Source organism: Fusarium proliferatum, assembly GCF_900067095.1.
Source record: "Fusarium proliferatum ET1 genome assembly, contig: FPRO_scaffold008, whole genome shotgun sequence".
Classification (NCBI taxonomy): Eukaryota; Fungi; Ascomycota; class Sordariomycetes; order Hypocreales; family Nectriaceae; genus Fusarium; species Fusarium proliferatum.
Window position 1 is genome coordinate 1,101,285 of NW_022194797.1, and position 23,423 is coordinate 1,124,707.

At 47.8% G+C, this 23,423-nt stretch overlaps 9 protein-coding genes and 2 non-coding genes across 11 annotated transcripts; 3 read left to right on the forward strand and 8 right to left on the reverse strand.

Annotated features, from left to right (window-relative positions):
* Positions 1 to 575: 575 nt before the first annotated feature.
* rrna26 lies at positions 576 to 691 on the reverse strand. The gene has a single exon (XR_004093487.1). It is a non-coding gene; the product is annotated as a ribosomal RNA (ribosomal RNA).
* A 1,035-nt stretch (positions 692 to 1,726) lies between these two features.
* FPRO_14111 (uncharacterized protein) lies at positions 1,727 to 3,073 on the forward strand (the record flags this gene model as incomplete). The annotated part of the gene is made up of 1 exon (XM_031219099.1): positions 1,727 to 3,073. One exon carries the CDS (start codon positions 1,727 to 1,729, stop codon positions 3,071 to 3,073), a length of 1,347 nt encoding a protein of 448 aa, XP_031084892.1.
* Positions 3,074 to 3,252: 179 nt separating this feature from the next.
* On the reverse strand, positions 3,253 to 3,609 carry FPRO_14112 (uncharacterized protein; the record flags this gene model as incomplete). The annotated part of the gene is made up of 1 exon (XM_031219100.1): positions 3,253 to 3,609. One exon carries the CDS (start codon positions 3,607 to 3,609, stop codon positions 3,253 to 3,255), a length of 357 nt encoding a protein of 118 aa, XP_031084893.1.
* Positions 3,610 to 5,398: 1,789 nt separating this feature from the next.
* Positions 5,399 to 5,514, reverse strand: rrna30. The gene has a single exon (XR_004093492.1). It is a non-coding gene; the product is annotated as a ribosomal RNA (ribosomal RNA).
* Positions 5,515 to 6,814: 1,300 nt separating this feature from the next.
* On the forward strand, positions 6,815 to 7,565 carry FPRO_14113 (putative endo-1,4-beta-xylanase A precursor; the record flags this gene model as incomplete). Its single annotated transcript, XM_031219101.1, has 2 exons — positions 6,815 to 7,110; positions 7,163 to 7,565. 2 exons carry the CDS (start codon positions 6,815 to 6,817, stop codon positions 7,563 to 7,565), a joined length of 699 nt encoding a protein of 232 aa, XP_031084894.1.
* Positions 7,566 to 8,006: 441 nt separating this feature from the next.
* Positions 8,007 to 9,278, reverse strand: FPRO_14114 (uncharacterized protein; the record flags this gene model as incomplete). Its single annotated transcript, XM_031219102.1, has 6 exons — positions 8,007 to 8,248; positions 8,322 to 8,492; positions 8,548 to 8,636; positions 8,693 to 8,895; positions 8,949 to 9,194; positions 9,246 to 9,278. The coding sequence occupies 6 exons, from the start codon at positions 9,276 to 9,278 to the stop codon at positions 8,007 to 8,009; spliced, it is 984 nt and encodes a 327-aa protein (XP_031084895.1).
* A 903-nt stretch (positions 9,279 to 10,181) lies between these two features.
* FPRO_14115 (uncharacterized protein) lies at positions 10,182 to 10,811 on the reverse strand (the record flags this gene model as incomplete). The annotated part of the gene is made up of 1 exon (XM_031219104.1): positions 10,182 to 10,811. One exon carries the CDS (start codon positions 10,809 to 10,811, stop codon positions 10,182 to 10,184), a length of 630 nt encoding a protein of 209 aa, XP_031084896.1.
* A 656-nt stretch (positions 10,812 to 11,467) lies between these two features.
* On the reverse strand, positions 11,468 to 14,252 carry FPRO_14116 (uncharacterized protein; the record flags this gene model as incomplete). Its single annotated transcript, XM_031219105.1, has 4 exons — positions 11,468 to 12,559; positions 12,605 to 12,820; positions 12,871 to 13,298; positions 13,352 to 14,252. The coding sequence occupies 4 exons, from the start codon at positions 14,250 to 14,252 to the stop codon at positions 11,468 to 11,470; spliced, it is 2,637 nt and encodes an 878-aa protein (XP_031084897.1).
* Positions 14,253 to 14,553: 301 nt separating this feature from the next.
* On the reverse strand, positions 14,554 to 15,868 carry FPRO_14117 (uncharacterized protein; the record flags this gene model as incomplete). Its single annotated transcript, XM_031219106.1, has 6 exons — positions 14,554 to 14,824; positions 14,882 to 15,081; positions 15,131 to 15,187; positions 15,233 to 15,361; positions 15,420 to 15,681; positions 15,738 to 15,868. The coding sequence occupies 6 exons, from the start codon at positions 15,866 to 15,868 to the stop codon at positions 14,554 to 14,556; spliced, it is 1,050 nt and encodes a 349-aa protein (XP_031084898.1).
* Positions 15,869 to 17,845: 1,977 nt separating this feature from the next.
* Positions 17,846 to 19,436, forward strand: FPRO_14118 (putative cellulose 1,4-beta-cellobiosidase II precursor; the record flags this gene model as incomplete). Its single annotated transcript, XM_031219107.1, has 5 exons — positions 17,846 to 17,934; positions 17,984 to 18,346; positions 18,396 to 18,643; positions 18,692 to 19,301; positions 19,358 to 19,436. 5 exons carry the CDS (start codon positions 17,846 to 17,848, stop codon positions 19,434 to 19,436), a joined length of 1,389 nt encoding a protein of 462 aa, XP_031084899.1.
* Positions 19,437 to 19,644: 208 nt separating this feature from the next.
* FPRO_14119 (putative alpha-glucuronidase precursor) lies at positions 19,645 to 22,173 on the reverse strand (the record flags this gene model as incomplete). The annotated part of the gene is made up of 1 exon (XM_031219108.1): positions 19,645 to 22,173. One exon carries the CDS (start codon positions 22,171 to 22,173, stop codon positions 19,645 to 19,647), a length of 2,529 nt encoding a protein of 842 aa, XP_031084900.1.
* Between the last annotated feature and the right edge of the window lie 1,250 nt (positions 22,174 to 23,423).

A 23,423-nucleotide genomic window follows, 5' to 3' on the forward strand; every position in this document is an offset into this window, starting at 1 on the left:
TAAATATACTTTACTGTCACAGCCTACAGATTTTGTCAGGGAGCATATCAGCCTAAAGCATCCAAACCACAGAGGTCAGTAACTGATAATGGGATTTTACGTCGCGCGCCTTGTCTCATTGGAAACTTACGATTTTCTGTAATTGCTGGCCGTTTCTATCCTCTACATGGTATCGAAATCTTAAACTCCTTACTGACTCGAAAGCCGCTACCCTGGTTGCTGTGCCTTCCCTGGTAGAAGAAGTGTTAACGCTGTACCAGAGCGAGCTCACATACGTTTTTTGGGGCTATTCAGGTTGACTTCAGCTACTTATCTTCCTTAACCAGTAATCACAGGGCCACTTTTGTAAGTCTATTGATGCTCAGCTCTTTGGGCTCGCTACTCTCTAGCCTACCTCGGCAACTGCTCTGTGAGAGTCTCCTGCTAAGCTTCGGTAATAATAGCTAACATCGAAAAGGAATGACAACATTCAGGGACGTTATGCGGGGGCCTAAACCTTGACGACCATCGTGTGCTCTCCTACGAAGTACTTGACCTCCAAAAAGGACAGTCTCTTTCTTATCAATATCGGCAAAAACATACAACAGCGGGGATTCGCTGGTCGTCACCGACCCAACTACTAATCCGCCCCTTATCAGCTTATCTATGGGAGAGCGGACGGGATCCCGAGTTCTCTGATAGGTATGGTCGTATGTGTTTGAGTTTGGTCAGATTGCAACCTATATGTATGGGATCTAAGCTTGTAAGCCGCATTGTTACCATCGACTCGGTTCGGACAAGTACAGGCATTACCGTATGCTGGCAGCTGTCATAACGTCTACGTGATTTTCGCCTGGTTCATTTCTTGCGTATGGACGGTATGTAACGCCAGGCAGTTGAAGTAGAGAGATACTGCCTGACGAGTTATGGATATCGTCATGACCAGGCTCCAAGATTATTCGTTTAGTGGTACAGAACCGCCAGATATTCAGATGCAGGCTTCCGTATAACGACCAATTGCATTTCCGACTCTGCCAAATCCATCAATCTAGACCAATTGTGGCTGTCGTTGCCTGTATTGCTCTGCATCGAAGGCTCTACATTGCGTGGAGGCTGTCGTCTGTATGATGATGATATCGATGGTGCAATGAGTCCAGTCCAAGATTCGTAAGTGATGTTGAACACTTTCTTCCAAATCATCAGGCCATTGGCTTTGTAATTCGAGGATTGCGTGAGCACTTATGAATTCCGCTGTCGTGGATGATTCTGTCATTGACGCTAACAGTTCTTTCGCGATGTCTTATCCCTCCAATCACATCAAATTCATCTCTGGTGTTTAGCGTCGTCGTTGAGCATTAATCAGCCCGGACGGAGCACTACCTTAATTCGGATCATACGTGCCGTGCCACACTAAAAAGGTGCATAAGAAAATCCTTAACCGTGAATTTTAGTCGACTTTATCAGGCTCTTAATTGGCTGGCGGATCAATAATTTCGCTGATGACTGTGCTTGCGACACCCAGTGACTCAATTACGCGGTCTGTTTAGACGCGCATATTCTCCCAGGCGTAACAGTCGGGTCAGATTAAGCCGATGGCATGTAATACGCAGAATTCGTGAGTCACTTGCCTTGGTCAATTGACTCGATTTATTGAGAAAAGTGTAGATGCCTAGTCAGGCAGGAATTGTATAACAATAAGGCCAAATATCGCCAAGATGTCGGACCAATTTTCACCAGTATCGTCAATATGGAGCCTCCTTACACGCAAAGATCCGGCGTCCCTCTTCAGACACGCCCGGTGCTTAGCCCGTTCAATCCATCAGCCCTACAGAGCCTGAATTCTATTTTGCCACCTAAGAAAAATGGCTTGGCCATTAATATCCATGATCATTATGCATCTAAGCGCTATCGTCCTGGCTCCATAGTTATGGGCACTGTCAACATCAAACCTAAGAAGCAGATCCCTTTCACAAAGATCTCAATAAAATTTGTTTGCGACTCGAGCGTCGAGCGACCCAATGCGAATCTATCATTTGAGACATGGCATCGATTACTTGATCTAGAAATGCCAATGGAGGAAGCGGTATTGCCAGCGAACAAGGTCCTGCAAGCAAATGAGACTTACACGGTTCCATTTTACTTTGTCCTACCCAATGGCCTTGGTACAGAGGCCTGTTCGCATAACATCATATGGCAAGAGACACGACAGCTACACTCGCACCTCCCACCCAGTATCACAGGCTGGGAGGGTGATGCCATGATCCCAAGAGGCGTGCGTGTTGACTATGGTGTTATTGCTCAGGTTTGGGACTCGGCAAACCCAGAGTATGCCAAGATGGAAGCCAAAGAGACCGTTCAGTTCTTGCCAGGCCATGTTGAGCACCCGCCTTTGAAGATTCCGACAGCCAATCGAACTTTCAAGTTCGCGTCAACAAAGCAACTCAAATCCAGTGTCTTTTGTCGCTCTTCGGGTGAGGTCACGTTATATACTGATCAACCCACCTCGATCATTCTTGATTCCAGCGGAAAGGGTATCCATCCTACAACGGTTACAACATCTCTGAGATTGAAACTGAGCGACCCGAAGACTAGCTTACCACAAACATGCAGTGTTTCTGCAAAGATTGAGTCAGAGACATGGTCACAAGATGAGCCCATGCAACAGCTCCCTCATATCGTCGGCGCGAGAGACTGCTATAATGGCTCCGAGACTCTCGTGAAGAAGGCAGAGGTCGGCTTAAGCTGGGAGAAGAATTCACCGAAACAAACAGACTGTGTTGTCACCGAGACTGCTGAGACATTCAGCAGCCACATCGAAATACCCATCACGAGTTTTGCGAGCGATAAGAAAATGTTTTTGCCTACTTTTTATTCTTGCCTGATTTCCAGGACTTATCAACTACATCTAACTATTAATGTTGCGTCGACAACCCTGAAGCTGGTACTGCCTGTACAGCTCACAATGGAGGAGCAGGAAGGGGATGTGCAGCCCGACGCTGAGGATATTGGGCTTCCTGAAAGTAGCGCGAGATGTTCCAGTTCATTGCCGTCATATATCGAGTCTGAAAGGAGGCATTCACAGCCCGAGCAATAATCCGTTATAATGAATAATAAATTTGAATTCCGTCGTTAAAATGTGCCGAACAATGTCCCTTTGCTTCATTCCCTTGTGCATCTCGTACTGGTTGTCGAATGTGAAACCTATGCCAGGTGAAATATCCGCTTCACTTAATTACGGCCTCTTGACCAAGACCATGTTCTGAACCACTCCCTTTATTTTGACCGGGGCGGGTTCTCTGGATGAATCAATTCCTTTCCATTATGCATAGCTCTAGTCCGGAAAACCCATTCCTTGATTCGACGGGCAGGTTCTTCACTGGTCCAAGAGTTGGCAGCTCGCACCTCTTCTTCAATGTTTTTGACGTCCAGGCGGCACAAAGCTCCCATTGTGAGCGGCGTTGGCCCGGGTGGCGGTCGTGGTCCCTTGAGCGCGGCAGCATAGCTTTTGGGCCTTGCAGCTTTTGCTGGAGTTTGCAAAGGAGTATCCATGGCCAGTGATGGGCCCTGTGTTTGCTTTCCAAACAGCTTTTGTTTAAGTAGCTCTGACGCGCATGAGGGGAAGTCGTCCATAGTGGAATGTTATCTTGATGCGTGCGGTATGCGATGGAGTGATGATGAGAGAATAAGCTAGATAAAGATTTGACAGCAGGAGAAGACGTGCGTATTTAAGGACAGGAGCTCAAACTCTCACTGATGGCTTTTAAAGTTGGTAAGTAAAAGCTGAACAGCAGGTACGACAGGAACTTAGATAAGAATATGGTTTGTTTACGCGCCTACCAAAGTGCTTGCTTTTCTGTTCGCTCGCACTTCCCGGCTCAGGTCGCATGTTCACCGGAATTTGGTAGGTGTTCTATATGTGCGCTGAACACCCAGATTCGTCCTTGTCTTCAACATCAAACTACGTGAACATCTTTGATCTTCATGGGAAAAGTCCTTGAAGCCTGGAAGTGCAGTCAATCGGTTTGAGTATGTTCAAATTTAGTCATTTTTGGGCAGAACCATCATGGCAAGGTTATCACTCATATATGGAGCACCATTTTTCAGAAGTCTGTTCCTATCCACTCATAAGCTTTTCCAACAAATAGTCCTCCCATTAGACCTATTACTTCAAACTGATGCATGAGCTACAGATCTCTAACTCTAGGTTTTCGTAACTATTGGGAATTTATGGCAAATAAATCTGTTCAAATTAGACATATATACCGAACGAACATGATCTCCTGGTCCGTCATGATTAACTCGCAGATCAATTAGTTGACCAAACAGAAATTTAGGCCGTTTAATTTTTCTCGTGGTTGATCTTACTAATCGGCTTATGCTGTAGCTGTTCATAGCACAATAACACTTGGAGGTTAATTTTTGGGCGAGCTCAGTTAGTGTGGAATCGAAAGTGACCCTACCTCAGCTCTAGCAAACTCGTGAATGGCTTGACGATGTTTAACTACCCGATACCTTCTTAGAAAAACTCAGAGTTGCCATTCTTGCTATTACTCTAAGATAGATTTTTCTGTACTTGTTGGAATAAATATATTGAACAGTATGTCTTTACTATCTGCATCAAACAGTTTCCTACTGAGCTTTGCGAAAGCGTTACTGGACTGACTATTTAGAGCCCGAAGGTGTTGACCCGAAATTTAGAGTTGTCACAGAGCTTATTATCATATAGGTATCGATCTCACTCTTTAGCATAATGACGCCACTTAAGCAGTTATTATTACTTATAATTCGATTTGAAACGTACCGCCTTGTCAACAAAGACAATGCTTTTTTTTTTTTTTTTTTTTTTTTTTTTTTTTTTTTTGGAATGATGCGATAGACATAGGGCCACTCTTGGAACGTCCTTACACTCCCAATCTGCCCAATTGCCGCGGTTTGTAAATTGTCCCTTCCCGCACAGGAAAATGGCGTGACACTACTGCAGATATATCATCAATCAATGCAGAGAACTTGAAGAGGCAGAGCATAGAATGCTCAATTCGAACAGATCATGGCCCGGAAGCCGTTGAGTAATCCCTACTTGGGACACTCGGAACGAACGCGAATAACATACGGTTCGTAGTATTCTGGATAATATAGTTTCAGCACGACCTGCATCTTTACATTCTACCATAGCCTGATATGATGATTCCAGCAAATGAGGGCAAGATTGCTAAGATGATCATATACAGAGTTTCGGCGATTGCGAAGTCTGCATGATACGGATTTACCCCGGCTTCTGGATAATGCGGCTCACAGCTGGGGTTGGGGTTGGGGTTGACACATCCCAACCACGATCATACGAAGCAACCCATGGGTATTATCGTAGAGCAAAAGAGCAGCCGGTCCGACAAGTTCCTCCACTTGACTACGGAGCAAAAATAACATACAACACCGGGGATTCGCTGGTCGTCACCGACCCAACTACTAATCCAGCGCTTCGCAGCTTGACTATGGGAGAGCGGACGGGATCCCGTATTTTCTACGAGCTTTGGTCGTATGTGCCTGATGAAGCTGTCGTGAGAATCTATGGCAGTAGGATTGTGCCGAGCTGAAAGTTCATCTTGGCGGTTAATCACGGCGCAGGAACAGTCTTGGCTGGATGAAAGTTCGGCATTGGCATTTTGCCTGAATTGGGTCCAATGCCTGAGAGAGACTACGATTTGATACCCTGATTCGACCATTTTGACGTTCCCCGCAAGCTCACAATGCATTAATATGTGCCTTGGATTTAAAGTGTTGGAGTTACATCGCCACTAAAACGCGGCTTGGCGGATCCTCTTCTCATTATGGATGGACTCTTAAATTTAGCCGAGGCCAACTTGTATGTCAGACCGCTATCCATTGCCTACGTACGGATGCCTTGGCCAATGTCGCATTTGTCCTGTCAAAGACACCATGATCGTTCGGTTTTAACCGTGTGTGCACTGAGCACGGATCATTCCCGAATAAATGCACCAATTACCAAGGCAAAGGATCGCTAAACAAGTGTGCATCCTCGTGTTATCCCTGAGTCATGAGCAAGTTCTAGACTGGGTTCTTTGTTTTACATCTTAATAGACCTCAGCTATACACCATGCACCCTCACGCTGATTTTTGAAACGCAACCTTGGTCTTTAGGCTGAATGACCGATCCTCGTCCTCCCCTTCCTAATCAAAGACGTTAGTTCTCGGCCCAGCTCCTAGCTCACGGACGTGTCTGGGGTCTTCGGCAGTCAATGCAACCTCCGTCCCGTTCGAGGTGGCTCTATAGCAAGCCTGGCATCGATGCCATGTGGCTCCATGTTACGAATGCCGACTTTTGCTTTCCCCATTCGAGATCATGTCTTGTCCTAAATCGGACGATCCGGGCATTGTTCCTCCGAAATTGCACAAAGGCCGGATAAACCAAACCCCTAAGGTTAGCATGTTTCATAGTGCGGAGATGACTACTGACCTGGTTCAGTTTCCGGGATGTCACCGACCCACTAATCACATTGGGATGACTGCTGTCAACTCGTCAAACAAGCATTTCCATCGATCCTTACTTTCCCAGTGGTTATCTCACCGGCAAAATTGGGTATACACTTCATACAGGCTTAGATCGATCTCGGACACTTTCACATCCATGTTAGGCAATCCCTTATCCCCACAAGTCTCGCGAACTTGGGCCAGACTCGGATGATGTAAAGCAATTAAGGATCGCTGAGGGGCTACCACTTGGCAATATAAAGACGGCAAGAGTCCTCATCAATCAGTCTCTTCATCCCATCCACCAACAGCTTCAGTCTCCAACAGTCTTCAAGCCAACAACATCAAAATGGTTTCCTTCACCTCCCTCCTCGCCGCCGTCTCGGCTGTCACTGGCGTCATGGCCCTTCCCTCCGCTCAGCCCATTGACGGCATGAGCGTTGTCGAGCGTGATCCTCCTACAAACGTCCTCGACAAGCGCACCCAGCCCACTACTGGCACAAGCGGTGGCTACTACTTCTCTTTCTGGACTGACACACCCAACTCTGTCACCTACACCAACGGCAACGGTGGCCAGTTCAGCATGCAGTGGAGTGGAAATGGTAACCACGTCGGTGGAAAGGGCTGGATGCCCGGTGCTGCTCGGTAAGTTTCATCTGCGCTGCGTCGCCGAGCCTTATGCTAACTTCCTATTCAGCACCATCAAGTACTCTGGTACTTACAACATCAACGGCAACAGCTACCTCGCTGTTTACGGATGGACCCAGAACCCTCTCATCGAGTACTACATCGTTGAGAACTTCGGCACCTACAACCCCTCGTCCGGCGGCCAGAAGAAGGGTGAGGTCACCGTTGACGGATCTGTCTATGACATCTACGTCAGCACCCGTGTCAACGCCCCCTCGATTGAGGGTAACAAGACCTTTCAGCAGTACTGGTCTGTTCGACGCAACAAGCGTTCCAGCGGATCCGTCAACACCGGTGCTCACTTCCAGGCCTGGAAGAACGTCGGCCTCAACCTTGGTAACCACAACTATCAGATCCTTGCTGTTGAGGGCTACTACAGCTCTGGCTCTGCCAGCATGACTGTCTCCCAGTAAAGAGGCATTACGAAAGGAAGTTCTGGGGGTCATGACGGTATGGCAGTCTCTTGAAGACAGTCATTCCCTGTATCTTTAGAAGCTTCAGATGGGATTACGTGTTTACGAGTCCGGACTTGTGACTGGACTTCACTCAGGACCGGTCTTTACTTCATTGTACATAGCTTAGCACATAACTGAACATACAACGATAGCCGGCTTGCACGGCTTTTTTGCATACATACAATCTTTTTGGCCAGTATAGAGTGACATACGATCTTCTCAGCCTGATTAAACACAAATTAGTTCCCGTAGGAGCAATAAGAAAATTATATCCCCAAGTAGCTTGAGCGCCTCAAAGTCTTCGTATAATGAAAAGCCAACTCAAAAGAAGGGTATATTATGATAGATGATGCAAAATTTCTTTCCTTGATGGCCAAGATTCCTTCTCGTCCCTTATCTTTACGTTACGGAGAACCTCTGTTGCATATCTTCACTCAAGTGAACGTTGGAAGGCCGACTCAAACTTTCTGGGTCTGATGATATCATCGGCCTTCCTGAGTTATGGCTTGAATATCCTTTGCTATCTTGACCGCTGCTGTGGCCATAGTACTGAATCTTTTCTCGCCAGTTAAAGAAAGGCCGGAGTGATGGAAGGCATGCTATGATCAGTCCAATACAAGCATCGATGAAACTCCATAATTCTGTATAAGTGAAGGGTTGCTCTATCAGTCCTCTTCTCTGATCGGGAGTAGGTTTCGCAATTATGATACTTACCGACAAGACTGATGGTGATTACCAGATCACCACCATATTGCTGAATCTGAGCAAAGCGGACTACACAGAAGATAATATTGATGACACCGAGGAGAAACGTTGCGTAAAGACTATATCTCAGTCTCCTTCGCAGTGTCAGCTCCGGAATGACGAGCCAGGGCAGAATGAAAACTATACACCATTACTGATCAGCACAAATCATTGAGACTCTGGGATCATGGCGTACTGAGAATATCTGCACTGATGTTTAACACCCAGGAGATTTCGAAGTTGATTTTGATGGTTTCAACGGTGCATCTTTGGTCCGATAAGGTCCTTCGAGACATGTTAGTATAGCCTTCGAAGCATACGCTGCTATCGAATAAACCCACCAATTTCTCCATATTGGTAGACATGAAAGACTGAGTAGTAGGATTGTAATAACGAAACCTATCGCAACGTAGACGATAACAACCCAGAGGAATCGACATCTCTTTACCATAAAGCTAGGGAAGATCTGTAAGTACACAGCCAGTAGAGCTGCTTTTGATAAGTAAAAAGTGAAGTAGAAGGGATACGTGGAAAAATAGTAGAGCTGGTCAAATATCTTAGCTGGTGATATTCTTGAATGATTTAGAGTGTATGTACCTTGTAGAAGTTCTCGGCCTCTGCCGCAGTTCCTTCAAATCCGGCGAGATCGAACGTTGTATCGGGTTTGAAGATGCCTATACGAAGGAAATAGATGTCGAAGCTTGCTGTCGCGACGGCCGAAGCCCATGCGGCGCACATGAATACATCGCTTGCCAGTAGATTGCGTCGTTGCAGAATGAGACGGAGATACAACCGTGCTAGAATGACTGCGGTCGCGACAGAGATAAGGGCCCATTCAGTAGCCTGCGAACGATTCAGCAATTTAGCGTGTCAAGTATGAGACGCGTGTCGTACAATGACCGTTGGGCCGCTTGGGTCTATTGGCATCTTGAAGATTGCTGAGTCTCGTATAACCTCAAATGATGAGATGCAGACCTCGTCTTGATATTGAAGTCACAGTCACTAGCATTACCCATGGGGGACAGGTGATGCAACATGAACGTTGAAGGTACCCCAGGAGGATAAGGGAGATTTGCACATGTAATACTCACACATACCTAAGCAACAGCGATAGTTTGCGTTTGCATTCCTCCCGAACACAGGGCAGAAGAAACCGGGGTGATCTGCTACGATCCATCTGAGACTCCTCAAGCCACATTCTGGTCTAGAACACCATCTACCACTGTTCCCGTCAGAACACCCGGTAATTATCACGTCAATCGCATGCATCCACATTCAAGGCTGATCAAGTCCCCGGATCCATCTAGGCAACGCGTTTCTTAAATGCTCATCTAACAAATCAATCAATATCCACATGGATGATCTATCTATGGCTTTCTAGACCCCGAGCTTATCTGCACTGAGAACCGTCCAGACCTCTACGTTTGACGCCACATACCCACATCCCTGAAAAGCTTCAGCCCTCTGATATCAGTGCAGCCACCAATCATCAGCGAACCGAAGTCACGTCGACTGGCACGACGACGACGACGACGACGACGACTGATGGAACTAACCTATCCTCTGATCATCGGGGTACCTATCTTGGCATGTTTCTGAGAGAGAAGCGCTATATCTCTTGCGGCCCTTTCGACGCTGGGTTAGGATATCATGTATCCAGATAGATCACGACATCTACTTTTTACGCTGCGAGATATGAGGTCAAAGGTCCGATAAAACCAGCAGCCCGCTATACCAATTTGAAACAAGACTTATCAAAACGTAATATCACTGAATTTATATACTGACTCTATAGATAGGAAACAATAACCAGCGCTCATGATCTATACATCATTTTTGGCTATCCTTGGGCACCTGCTTGTCCATCAGATCCTTCAATTCAACAAAAGCCTTGAGGATAGTAGGCGTCTCAGCAACGATATCCTTCTTGGTGTCATCGCCCAGCTTTCCAGCACCAGCAAGCCAGAGATCATCACCAACACCACCATGGAATCCAAGCGCAGGTCGAGTATCAACAACATTGAGCTTCATGCCTTTTAGGGTCTTATCAAGTTGTTCACTTGCAGAATTACCTCCAAAGATACCATAGCTGATAATCAGAACGCCCTTGCCAATCCACTCGTTGTACAGGTAATCAACGGCGTTCTTGGTGCCGCCGGCAAGGCCAAAGTTGTACTCTGGAATGACAAAGATGTAGCCGTCGTACTTCTTGATCTCATTACTCCAGGCAATAGAGTGAGCATGCTTGAAGGAACCCTTGTCGGGTACCATGGCGGGCATGATTTCTTCATCGAAGACGGGGAGGTTGAAGTCTGCGACGTCTACTAGGGAGATCTTGGTGTTCTTGCTGGCATCTGCATCGCCAGTGAGGATATCGTTGATGACACTGGTGATCTGAGGACCAACTCGACTCTTGCGAGTGCTTGTTGTGATAAGAGCGATGTTCTTGATGGCAGCCATGTTGCTTTTGCGGTTTTTAAAAGTGCGAAATGATGAAATAAAGGGAGTTCTGTCAAGGGAGGAGAGGAGTCTATGTGTTGAGTAGAAGGGTGTTTATCAAACTTCATCTAGTATCTAACGTATTTATACTCAAATAAATTCACGGGCACCCCACCTCACTTTGCGGTATTAATAATTTCATACGCCCGCAAGGCAAATGGGCTGTCTTGCCTTCTTACAAATCCCGACTTGTACCCGCGCGTTTCGGTGAATGATGGGTAGCCTATACAGTGGAGGCCTGATGCTTGGCTCTGCGGTACTGCATGATACGGCTGTCTCACGCGCGGCTCGGGTATTCGATTTCGATGTTATGGTAAGCAAGTTGGGGCCAGTAAGCAGCCACTCCTCGATCGAGCGGCATGCTGAGAGCTGTCAGCAATTATCGGCAAAAGCGGTGCCGCACACGCCGCTTTCATGATGTGTTTAAATTATAATTATATCTGCATATTATTAATTCTCGATGAAATACTACCTGAAAGGTTTGGGATCATTTATTACAACACGGAACATAATGTTTCGCCGATATCTAACGTCACCTAATTGTCGTAGATCAATCACCACTGCGGAGTATCGGAGCTTGACCCAAGCAAGAGTCTATTTGATCAATCTATCACATACTATCCTTCATATTCTTCTTCAGCCGCTCGAATATAGTGCTCCAGCCATCTATCGACGAAACTAGGGTAGTAATCAAATTCCATCTCTTCATCCTCATATGAACCAACCAATCTCTCGTAAGCTGCTTCTCCATCTTCACTGCTTGGTGGTGAAGGTCTATTCATCTCATTGTCAAACTGAACACCCCCATCAGATCCCTCATCCACACTGGATTCCCCGCCTCCCTCCTCAAAAATATCAGGGGACCGACTCTCCTCTTCGTCGTCATCATCGTCATAATGGTTCGAAATATGATCTATGTAAGGCCTATGGCTAGGATTAGACTCTGGGCTGCGAGCGAAGTACCATTCGCGATATACAGCTTGGGCGTAGTCTGGGATATGGGCATCTATTCTTGGCTCCACATCATACTCATCAGTTTGTGGCGGAGGCTCTTCACAATCTGAACATGCGATATGCTCGCAGCGTCTCACAGGTTGTTTCCAGAAGTCGTCATCGCCGCCTGTTTCTGGATATCGCTCATCTGTCCAATACGGACAGAGGCCTTCATACCCCTCCCATAATCTCTCGAAGTCTTTCCTTCTGTAGTTTCTGTTATACCTGGGGACTCTGGGATATGCATCTCTATGTGTGCTAATAACATAGCCGCATATTGTGAGAGCAGCATCCCAAAGATCACCTCTGTATGACCCCTTGGACGAATACTGGTTATCGCCATCATTAGGTAAATATGCACGCATTGAAACGCTATGCTGATGATGGTCAACCGCAAGAACATCTGCTCCTTGTTGGATCAGGGAGATGAGGGCTTCTAACTCGTCCCGGTCTCTGCTTCGATGAGCTTTGTAAACAAGACTGTGCAGGCACGTGAACCCCAACGTCTGATGATCGTCTGGAGACCATGACTTTGCCACGCGAGCGTTAAGGTTGGCCCCAGCCGCCGCCAGCATATCGACTGCTTTCTTCTTGCTCGTGTTTCTACTCTCTGCCATACAAACCTGGTGAAGTCTTGTCCTTCCATTCAGGTCGAAGCTCTCTAGATCATGCATCGTAAAGTGTCCCCCGTGCTTGAGGAAGAGCTCTGCTGATGGCTAGACTATGTCAGCACACATGTTTGGTATCTTTCGAATACTTACAAGGTCTAGGTTACAAGCCGTGGACAATGGGTTATCCCATCCCGGGTATGATAACGTGGGATCAGCCATATTCTCGAGTAGTACTAGTGTCGTATCATGTCGGTCTAGCCCTGCTATACGCGAGAGGGCAGTACCCGTATGTTCACCCATCTCATCCACGTCTGCTCCAGCCTCGATCAGGAACTTGCACATCTCCACGCTCGCCGTAGCTGCATACTTCACTTAGGTTAGTACAAGTTTCGTAGTCCCATAGAATACTCTCTTACATGTAGAAGCGGCATACCCTGCTCGTCGTGGTCACGTAGGCTTGCTTTGCCATCCTGCAGCATGGCTATGAACTCCTTGAGTGAGCCCTGCTTCACCAACGTAAAGACAGGCGAGTCATTCGGAACTATGCGGCAGACCGATATTTGTGGGATACTCTGAATGCTTCGATCGAAAAGCTGACCCTGCGAAAGCGAGACCGAGAACATCCAGGGAGAATTCGACGGGCGGAACACAAGGTTAGCGACAACATCTCGAAAGGTGTTGATACTTCCAGATGAGCCAGGAGAGCCCCCAGTACATATTCGTCTTCTCTTGTTGGTTGAGATTGTGAGATAGCCATGATCAACATCGATCTCTTCTCTTATTCGCTTCTGCTTGATGATCGTACCATGCGGTAGGTGAGAACGAAGCTTTCGGGAACCAGAGGCTAGTATTTAGAGTCAGTTATAGGTCACAGGAACAAACTGATGACATAGTTACCCGAATGGTTGATTGCAATGATGGGGGCGGAAAGAATCAGTCCTTCTATCAGCTTCAGATCTCTACCTAAAGCCTTCGTATCATCTTCTGTAACGGAACTGTAGCCAGTGGAGTTGCTACTGGGTCTAGACTTTTCGATCGACCTCTCCTTGGCAATCACAACAAATTTTCGAAGGTCATCAATGATCTGTTCAGCATCGTCGGCATCCAAGGTCAGGCTGTCATGGTCTATAAGAGTAGAGAGGCGGGATATGCTAGACTCAAGCTCGGAACAGAGTGCCATGGCACCAAGTTGACCAGCCATTGCGCTGTCTATAGCGTCATCTTCTGCGGTTGTCGGAAGCTGCTCGACCTCACTGGCTGCAACATCTTGGTCAAGTTTTGTGTGAAGTTTTGACACCTCTCCAAGTATCTGCTCCAGGATGCTTGCCGTTTCTGTGGCATGAGTATCTATCCTTGATGACACTTGCAAGAGTGACTGTGCTTGAAGAAGGGTAAGGTAAAGGTTCATCTGTGTTGACTTGTCTCGAATCCTGCTTCGCGCACTCTCTAGGTCTTCTTTCTTGACGTACGCGAGAACGCCCTTGTACATGCGACTCGAACGACTACTGCCAGAGCTTGTAGAGAATTTTGCGAGCCGGCATTCTATGCTCGATAGTTCTGTCGTGCACGCTTGTAGAATGTCATTTAATGACTCAATCGTGCTTGTCGGCGCGTGCTGCAGCGAGCTGCCAGATATCCGCCCGAGAACCGACTGCAGCGACTCTAGGTCTTTCGATAATTCGGAGACTATCCTCGGAGCATCTTTGATTGACGAGAGTGACTCATTGATGATCTTGACTGACTTGAGGGCTAAGAGGGCAAAGGCCAGCGTGCTGGCACCCGCACCGATTGCTTCCATGGTGGTTTCAATATGGCGAGGCTACAAATGCCACGGTTGAAATGATCCATATCACATAGCAAGATGACGGATACTTTCATTGAAGACAGCAAAATCGTTGAGGGGGAACAGAAAAAAAAGCCTTGTGAAGCGCCCGATGTCTCAGCAGACTCAGCCGCACTGAGCTGGGTTGTGTCGCATTTTACGCGCCGCCCAACATCTCGTGATTGGCTTCTCATGCAGCGAGCCATTCCATATTTGTTCCAAACAGCGCAGATCAGCAATCACGAAGATACAAAGTGGAAAAATAATAAAAGCCTCTTCATTCTTCCTGGGTTCTCACAACAACTTTCTTCCCAATTTTCCCACTCTCCATGTCTTGAATGCCCTGAATGACTTTCTCCCATCCGACCCCGTCAACAACATGATGTTCGAGTGGCTTCAGAGTCCCAGCAGCTATATGCTTTTCAAGCAACGGAATCCACTTGGCGATGTTGGATGTAATCTGTGCGCCATCCGTCTCATTGGGGCGGCAGAGATGGCCAAGATCTGCTCTAAACTCGCTGATAGAAGATGGTGTTGAGAATGGAGACCTAGCGATACATGCATAAGTGGTGTTTTAAAGCCTCACAATAGGTTCAGAAACTTACCAAGAGTCAACCGACGTGAGGTATTTCTCTTTTGCATTGGAAGCGGTTTCGAGAGCTTTGACCATGACTTTGTAGCCATAAGTGCTCGCATCCATCATTTTGCCAAAGTTTCCATCGGTAATCTTCTTGATTTCTGCAACTTGCGCATCGATCATCTCACGACTGTCAAAGGTCGCTGAAGCTCCGCTTCGGACAGCAATCTGGTCAAAGTTAGCACTACGGTATGCGTATTTAGTCGACAGAACTCACAGATTGCTTAGACGGAGAGCAAGACGCCAGAACCTTGTATCCGCAGACTTTACCCAGCTGAGAGTGTCAGATGTAGAAGTTTTGCAAGGCTCGGGTTGCTACCTGTATCGCAAATTGCCCAACATTTCCACTGCCACCCAGAACGACGATCCATTCATCTCTTTCCTGTGCCTTGTTGTCATCATTGGGAAGCTCAAGCCCTGCTCCACTAAGGAGACATAGCGTTGAAGTCTTGTTGAGCTGTCAGCTTCATATTCTCGATCATTGGTCTGCAAGGTCACATAGTTACCAAAAGACATGCTCCAATGGTGCAGCTGTCTTCAAGGGAGATGTTGTCGCCCTTTTTGAACAGCAAATCTTCCCGAGCCAGATAAGTTTCTTGAAATGGCGTGAATCGGTTTTGGCCGACTGGCGCACAGCTGTAGACGTAGTCGCCGACCTTCAGCCTGGTAACGTCGGGTCCAACTTCAATGACAACACCTGCGCCATCGCTGCCTAGGACTGCGGGCCACTCGTTTACCATCATCCCAGTGTGATGCTGGAGGGCTTCGCTTTATCGCTTCCATTAGTACAAAGCTCTAAGTGGGCTGCGTATTCGTTATCATACATAGGATTGAGACCCACGGCGAGACATTTCACAAGCACTTGCCTGCCTTCGGGGGACGGGCGGGGGATGGTGTCAACTACTTTGTGAGGTTGGTTGGCTCCTTCGATTATGATGCCTGTTTGGGTCGCCATTTTATATGACGTTTAACGACAAGGGGATTACCTTTACGTGATTCAAGAAAGCTTGGAATGAATATGCAGAGATTGATGCTGCGAAGCGCGGGGAAGTCTGTATAAAAGCTTACATTACAACGGATCGAACACTTGAAAGCCAATGCAAGCCACTCGAATAAGCTTGAGGAGAGAGGTTACTGATCAATGTAATCTCAACGCCACAACACTATCTCATAGGCTGGCGCCGCCCGCCACGATGTCACCGCGCGTAATTACTTGGTCCATCTCAAGAGGCGCACTGCCGCTCGGACTGTTGATGTGCCGAATCTATGACTACTGTGCGGCTGAGATGCTTGGACCTATCATCTCACGTCTCACAGAGGAAAGCGCAGTTATTTTTACAGACACAAGCAGCAGCTGAATGACTGGTATGCAAGAGTAGATAGTTACAGTTACAGTTAGTGCAAACGGCATCCTCCGTGGCCCGGTCTCACGCCTGTTTCTATAAGAAATGCGTATTCTTGCAGCTCAGCAAGTTCTCGTAAAATGCCCTCAACTTCTGAGGAATTACATGACCAGCTGGACTTTGCCAGGGCTGCTCAAGCTTATGGCAAATTGTGAGTACATTCAGAGCAGATTTGATCATTCAGGGAATAAGCCACCATAAAAAGTCTAAACTACCTACTATTAGGCCACCTAGACCCTATCTTCCGTTGGAGCTTTTTGGCTGAGTCTCATAAAGTGATTCAAGTAGGAGACATACTCCGACTTTTTGCTTCTCGGAACGCCACGAATAATATAGATCAGCGTCAGCAGCATAACACTGTCAAGCGAGTCCCCAGAGCAAAGCTCTTAAGCGCAGTGTTGATCATTTATGAATAGCGATTTGCAGCTCTGCTAAGACATAGAGATCTCCAAAGGAAACCGAATAGAATAGGGCGTTTGCAAATGATAGAGCACCAACGTGAAGGGGACTGAGAAGACTCTTTGGTTGGAGAGGTTGTCGGAGCAAGCAAAGATATTTGTACTGAAAGTCAGATAGACGAGAGCCGACAGCCTTTGGCGGCGAAAAGTTCTCACACAAAACTACCACGTTTCTTTTGGAATACATTGTAGGGTCTCTAAGACGAGGAGAAGTGTAAAGATGGGCTAGCTTGAAGGGGCTACGGCAGGAATCTTGTGAAGAGTCGTATAGTTGAAACGAGGGGTAAATTACCAGTACGATGCGGCTAAACTCGACATCAACCAGGCTGAGCTTGTTATTGGTCGTGGTTTGTGTTTGTGATCCTTTCGGGAAACCCTTGTCCTTCGTGCGTTAGTCCTAAGCCGACTTCCCCGAAGACTATGGTTCAATAACCCAACCATTTCCTAACCTAGTCTGACCCCAATGATCAATCATGTAATCCTCTGAGCATTTTTGAGCAACATCTCCATCCCGTAAACCTTTTCGGATCACAGGACGATGCTTCCGTGGATCATGGCTCGATATATAAGCGTCAAACCTCCGGACTTCCCAAATAGGAACTGCAAGGAGGAACCCCTCCGAGATGAGCAGTTTCAGTGTTACATCATTTTAATATCCAGTTTAGGGTCTTTTGGACACATGACCGCATCGGCTGTCTGTTCCGGGATAGTCGTTTGTGGCGATAGCACTTCAGTAATGGCTCAATAAACGTGATGAGTGAGGGGTTGGCCTCGATAGAGACGCTCCGAAAGTTTCCCCATCGTCAAAGGCTCTTCGGATGTTCTTGGATCTCATCCGGGAATTATCTGACGGTGGGTTCTTGTCCGGATCTCTTTGCCGATGGCGACGGTGGCCTTGCACTAACGTTTGAGATCCCGTCGTTCCGGAACGTTTAAACTTCAACGATGCAACTACATTATATGCCTTCGAAATATATATAACGACTGTCACAGACCTCAAGTCAAAATTCTCTTCTACTCATCCACAGTCAACAGTCAAGCATCATCAGTCAATCTTCAACTTCGACAGCTATGGCCTACAAGCTTATCCTCGCCGCCTTTGCGGCTACAGCTCTTGCTGCTCCCGTTGAAGAGCGCCAGTCTTGTAGCAACGGAGTTTGGTACGTCTACAACTCTCGATTACAGCAACATCTACTTACAATGGAACAGGTCTCAGTGCGGTGGTCAGAACTGGAGCGGCACTCCTTGCTGCACCAGCGGAAACAAGTGTGTCAAGCTCAACGATTTCTACTCTCAGTGCCAGCCCGGCACTGCTGAGCCTTCTTCGACTGCTGCTGGACCCAGCTCCACCACTGCCACCAAGACTACCGCCACTGGTGCAAGCTCTACTACTGCTGGCGGCTCCGTCACTTCTGCCCCTCCCGCGGCCAGTGGCAACCCTTACTCTGGTGTTGATCTCTGGGCCAACGGCTACTACCGCTCTGAGGTTATGAGCTTGGCTGTTCCCAAGCTGAGCGGTGCCAGGGCTACCGCTGCTGCCAAGGTCGCTGATGTTCCCTCTTTCCAGTGGATGTAAGTCAAGCTTGAATCCAATATCCATTCGTGTATTGACAAGGTTCAGGGACACCTACGACCACATTTCTCTCATGGAGGATACCCTTGCCGATATCCGCAAGGCCAACAAGGCTGGTGGCAACTATGCCGGTCAGTTCGTCGTCTACGATCTTCCCAACCGTGACTGCGCCGCTGCTGCCTCCAACGGAGAGTACTCCCTCGACAAGGACGGTGCCAACAAGTACAAGGCCTACATCGCCAAGATCAAGGGCATCCTCCAGGACTACTCTGACACCAAGGTCATCCTTGTTATTGGTAAGTTGAGCTTTATTCTTGACATTTAACTAGCTAACCCAATCACAGAGCCTGACTCTCTTGCTAACCTGGTCACCAACCTGAACGTCGACAAGTGCGCCAAGGCAGAGAGTGCTTACAAGGAGCTCACCATCTACGCCATTAAGGAACTCAACCTCCCCAACGTCTCCATGTACCTCGATGCTGGCCACGGTGGCTGGCTCGGCTGGCCTGCCAACATCGGCCCTGCTGCTAAGCTCTATGCACAGATCTACAAGGACGCTGGCAAGCCTTCTCGCGTTCGCGGTCTCGTCACCAACGTCTCCAACTACAACGGCTGGAAGCTCTCCACCAAGCCCGACTACACCGAGAGCAACCCCAACTACGACGAGCAGCGATACATTAACGCCTTCGCTCCTCTTCTTGCCCAGGAGGGTTGGTCCAATGTCAAGTTCATCGTCGACCAGGGCCGATCTGGTAAGCAGCCTACCGGCCAGAAGGCTCAGGGTGATTGGTGCAATGCCAAGGGTACTGGTTTCGGACTTCGACCTTCCACCAACACTGGCGATGCTCTCGCCGATGCTTTCGTCTGGGTCAAGCCTGGTGGTGAGTCTGATGGTACCTCTGATACCTCTGCTGCTCGCTACGACTACCACTGTGGTCTCGATGATGCTCTCAAGTAAGTTGCTTCCTCTGATATTCTCACTACGTTCCGTGCTAACATTTCATCTTCAGGCCCGCTCCTGAGGCCGGAACCTGGTTCCAGGCTTACTTCGAGCAGCTCCTCGACAACGCTAACCCCTCATTCCTGTAAATTATACAAGAATGACTGATCTGAATAAAGTGAAAAGTTTGAAGTTGGATCAGATTACTTGTCAAGGGCCTAGAATGTTTCATTTGGATTGTAACTAGTTACGAGTACATATAAATTGACATTTGAACATTGCAGCAACACCAGTGTCGTCTTCTATTCGGATGCTAAGTCATAAAGTTGATAAAAAAGTACAAGAAAGAATGACCAACTAGTCAACAATGCCTTGAGGCAAAACTGAAACATAATCCAACGCAGCAGTTTCCTTGCCATCAGCCTTTCCAATGATCACGAGCTTGTCACCTGGTTGGATCTTGACACCTTCAAAGGTGATACGAGTGGCAGAGTGACCGTCAAGGAACTCACTTGGCCAATGGCCAAGTCGCTCTTCGTTGTCTCCGACCCACTTGCCGATCAGTCGTTTGTTAAGATATACAGACCAAGTAGACTTGCCGCCAACAATATCATAGTAGTTGACAGCAAGATTGTATGTGCCCTTGGGTGACTTGAGCGTGGTGCTGGCTGTTCCGGTGCTGTTTGTGTAAATAGCAACATACTTGGAAGCAGTCTCAGTAGGGGTGACATTGACAGGCTTATAGCCATCGAGTTCCATCTTCTCAGCCTCAATTCTGTAAGGATGGTTACGAACACGGTTCTGCTTGTCAGGGATGCCAGACAAGTTGCGGTAGAACTCGTTGATGGCGTCTCTCCAAACAATTGAGTGACCAGCCTGGTACTTTAGTCTGAAGAGATCGTGGTCAAGTCTGTCATCATCGATCTTGCCCTTGAGTGACGCCCAGGTCTTGTGGAAAGTCTGAGCTGTAGCGGCACCCTTGTAGTGAGCGTCGTAGAAATGCTGAATCACAGTCTTGCCAGAGTGGAGCTTAAAAGTGTATGGGACGTGATGGAACCAGAGCATGAGATCATCAGGGGTCGTTTCGGTGCTCTCGAACCTTTTGGCAACTTCGGAGGGATACTGGCCAGCGTTTCCAGTTCCATTCTTGACTGTACGATCCATACCAATATGATCGCGGGTTGCCCTGGTCCATTGTCCCCAGCCGTTGTTGTCCTGCGAAGCTGGGTTGGGTCCGTAGTGGGCGTAGAGAATATCAGTCAAGGTCTGAATGCCCAGGTTGCCAGAATAGTTCTCATAAGCCGGCCAAGAAGCCATAGACATATCAGTAATGGCTTTTCGGACCTTGTTGTCGAGTCCGAATGTCAGACGCGTCCAGTCCTCGAGAATTTCCTTGGAATCCGCTGTAGGATCCCAAGCAAGACGTCCAAATGCGTACAGGTTAGACATCGACAGATGACTTCCAAGCCACGTCTTGTCTAAACCAACGTTTGTGACACCAGCATATCCTCCTAGACGTCGCTTGAAGACCTTTCCTGACACTATGTCGCGAACCTGGGACTTTTTGCCGTCGATTCGCATATCGAAATCCAGGATCGTCTTCCATAATGGAGGCAGATAGACAAGATGACATTGCTGCCCTAAGTACTCTTGACTGATCTGCAGTTCGATAGCACTATTGGTCTTTCGAAGATGTGAAAACAAAGGACTAACAGGCTCCCTGATTTGGAAGTCAATAGGGCCGTATTTGATCTGAACGACCACGTTGTCGTCAAACTTTCCGTCCAGCTCCTTGAAGAACTCGACAGCAGCGTTGGCGCGGTCAGCCTTCCAGTCAGTCCAGTCAAGCTTGTCGTAAACAAAAGCTCTAAACATCACAACACCGCCGTGGGGCTCAAGGGCTTTGGCAAACATGTTGGCGCCATCAGCTAAAGTGCGGTTATACGTGATAGGTCCAGGCTGGCCCTCTGAGTTTGCCTTGACCAAATAGCCAGCCATGTCAGGAATGCCATCGTAAAGACCATCGGTCAGTTCATGCCACCACTTGATCACCTTCTCGTCAAGAGGGTCAAAGGTATCCAGGCCCCCGAGCAATTGGGGTGACGCAAAGTTGAGAGAGAGACCGACCTGAACACCCCAGGGACGAAGCAGGTCGGCAATCTCGATAAGGCCCTTACGGTTCTCAGAGTTGAATAGTCTGACATCGGCATTGACGTTGTTGATGACCACGGCGTTGATACCGATGGAGGCGAGAAGACGTCCAAAGAGAGGAACCCGTGAGAGGTCCTTTCGCACGTTCTTGACACCGTCGAAAAAGATGGAAGGACCGCCGTAGCCTCTTTCGATGGAGCCATGGGTCGAGCTTGCGTTGAGGTTGTCCCACTGATTAGCCCATCGAATGGGCGCACTCGGGTTCGATGCGCGCTCGACTTTCTTGAAGTTGCCCTGGCCGAGCATTGAGAGGTACTCAAAGGCGCCATACAGAGCACCGCGCTCATTCTGACCAATGATCTTGACAGAATTTCCAGAAGTGCTGAGCCAGTAGCCATCGGCCTCAAGCTTGGGATGAGACAATTTGCCCTTACATGCCTTCTTGAGGTTCTCCTCGGTGGTGACAACAATTGACTGCGAGAAGTCGCACGACTTTGAGTTGCTCTCGGTCTTCAAGTCGATGTTGAGAATACCGCTGAAGCCCTTCTGGAGTTCCGAGGCGGCACTGCCGAGGGGACTCTTTGTGGAACCACCAATTACATGGATCTTTTGGGGAAGCGACTTGGCATTGATGGAGACGCTTGATGGCAAGCGAGCATATCTCAGCCAACCATCAATACCATCCTCTGCGATAACGCAGGTGAACAAAGTGAAGAGTAAAGCCGAGAGCCACATGGTGAGCTATGACTGCGCTTGTGATGGGCTTTGACGTTCCGTTCGATTGAAGCGAGACCATCGTCTTATATCGCAGCATGTCTCACGATGACATGCGGAGTAATTACTGGTGAATTGATTCAGGCTATTTGAATTAGCCTTGAGATTATGGCTACGGCTGAGATCGACAGCCGATGATGCTGTATTAGTTAGTCCATCAATCGGCATCCAGGTTCACTTCGGGGTAAATGGACCGAGCTTCACTGTTCGTCCGGACTTGGCTGATCTTTTGGACTCAAGACCAGGTGGACTGGGGTCGTAGTGTGAGAATAGCGGATATAAGGAAATAACGCCAGTGAAGCCTTGGGAGAGCTTCATTGGAGATTATCTACGCTATCATAATTGATGATGAGCTCTTGCAAGCTGTCATAATCTACGGAGTAGTCTAAACTCTACAATAAGCCTCGAGAGATTAAGCTTAAGTTCTGTGAACGGCAGATCAATTTGGCAATAGAACGGGACAGTGCGTAGCTTTATTTCCCCGCGAAGTGACATCGGCAATCTCTCCGAAATTCTAGCCATTGCCAATGTTGATCTCTGTACTGAAGCGTGCAAGCTGAAGTTTATGTATTTAGGCAAAAACGATGTCGGCGATCAGTTATGTATGCCGTCCGTTTCATGCAGGGGACATGACATGAGAGCGATCTGCACAACTCATGTATAACATGGATGATGTGCTATGCATATGCTATGCAGAGAAATGCATGCACAGAAATCCATTTTGAACAGAACAGGACAGAACAGACAATTGTTTCGTTTCCTTGCCGTCAGGGCCGAAGGGACAGGTATAAGTGCGCCCGCAGTGGTTTAGCGAGTGTAACAGTCACACAGCGCACAAATTGACAACACAACTATTTTTCTGAAACGCAAATTCTGAGTCAGAGCCAGCAAAATTCGAATTGACATGTGCTGGTGCTGGTGCTGGTAGAGCTTGGATCCCTCAAAATTTTCGACTTGGGATGACTTGCTGTCCTATTCTTGGCAGCTTGACTCACTCACAGCAACGAATAGGTCACCTGATCCATATAAAACATGTGGCTAGTGACTTGTGTAACAGCGAATTTCTGATGAGAATTTTTCTGCACAACGATTGTCATGCAAATTGTGGCGATTTGTGCAAGTATCCATGATCTGATTCGACCGGAACGCTCTGCCAGCGCAGCACAGCACGACACTGAGCTAAGTTAAACCCGGCACATGGAGACCCAAAA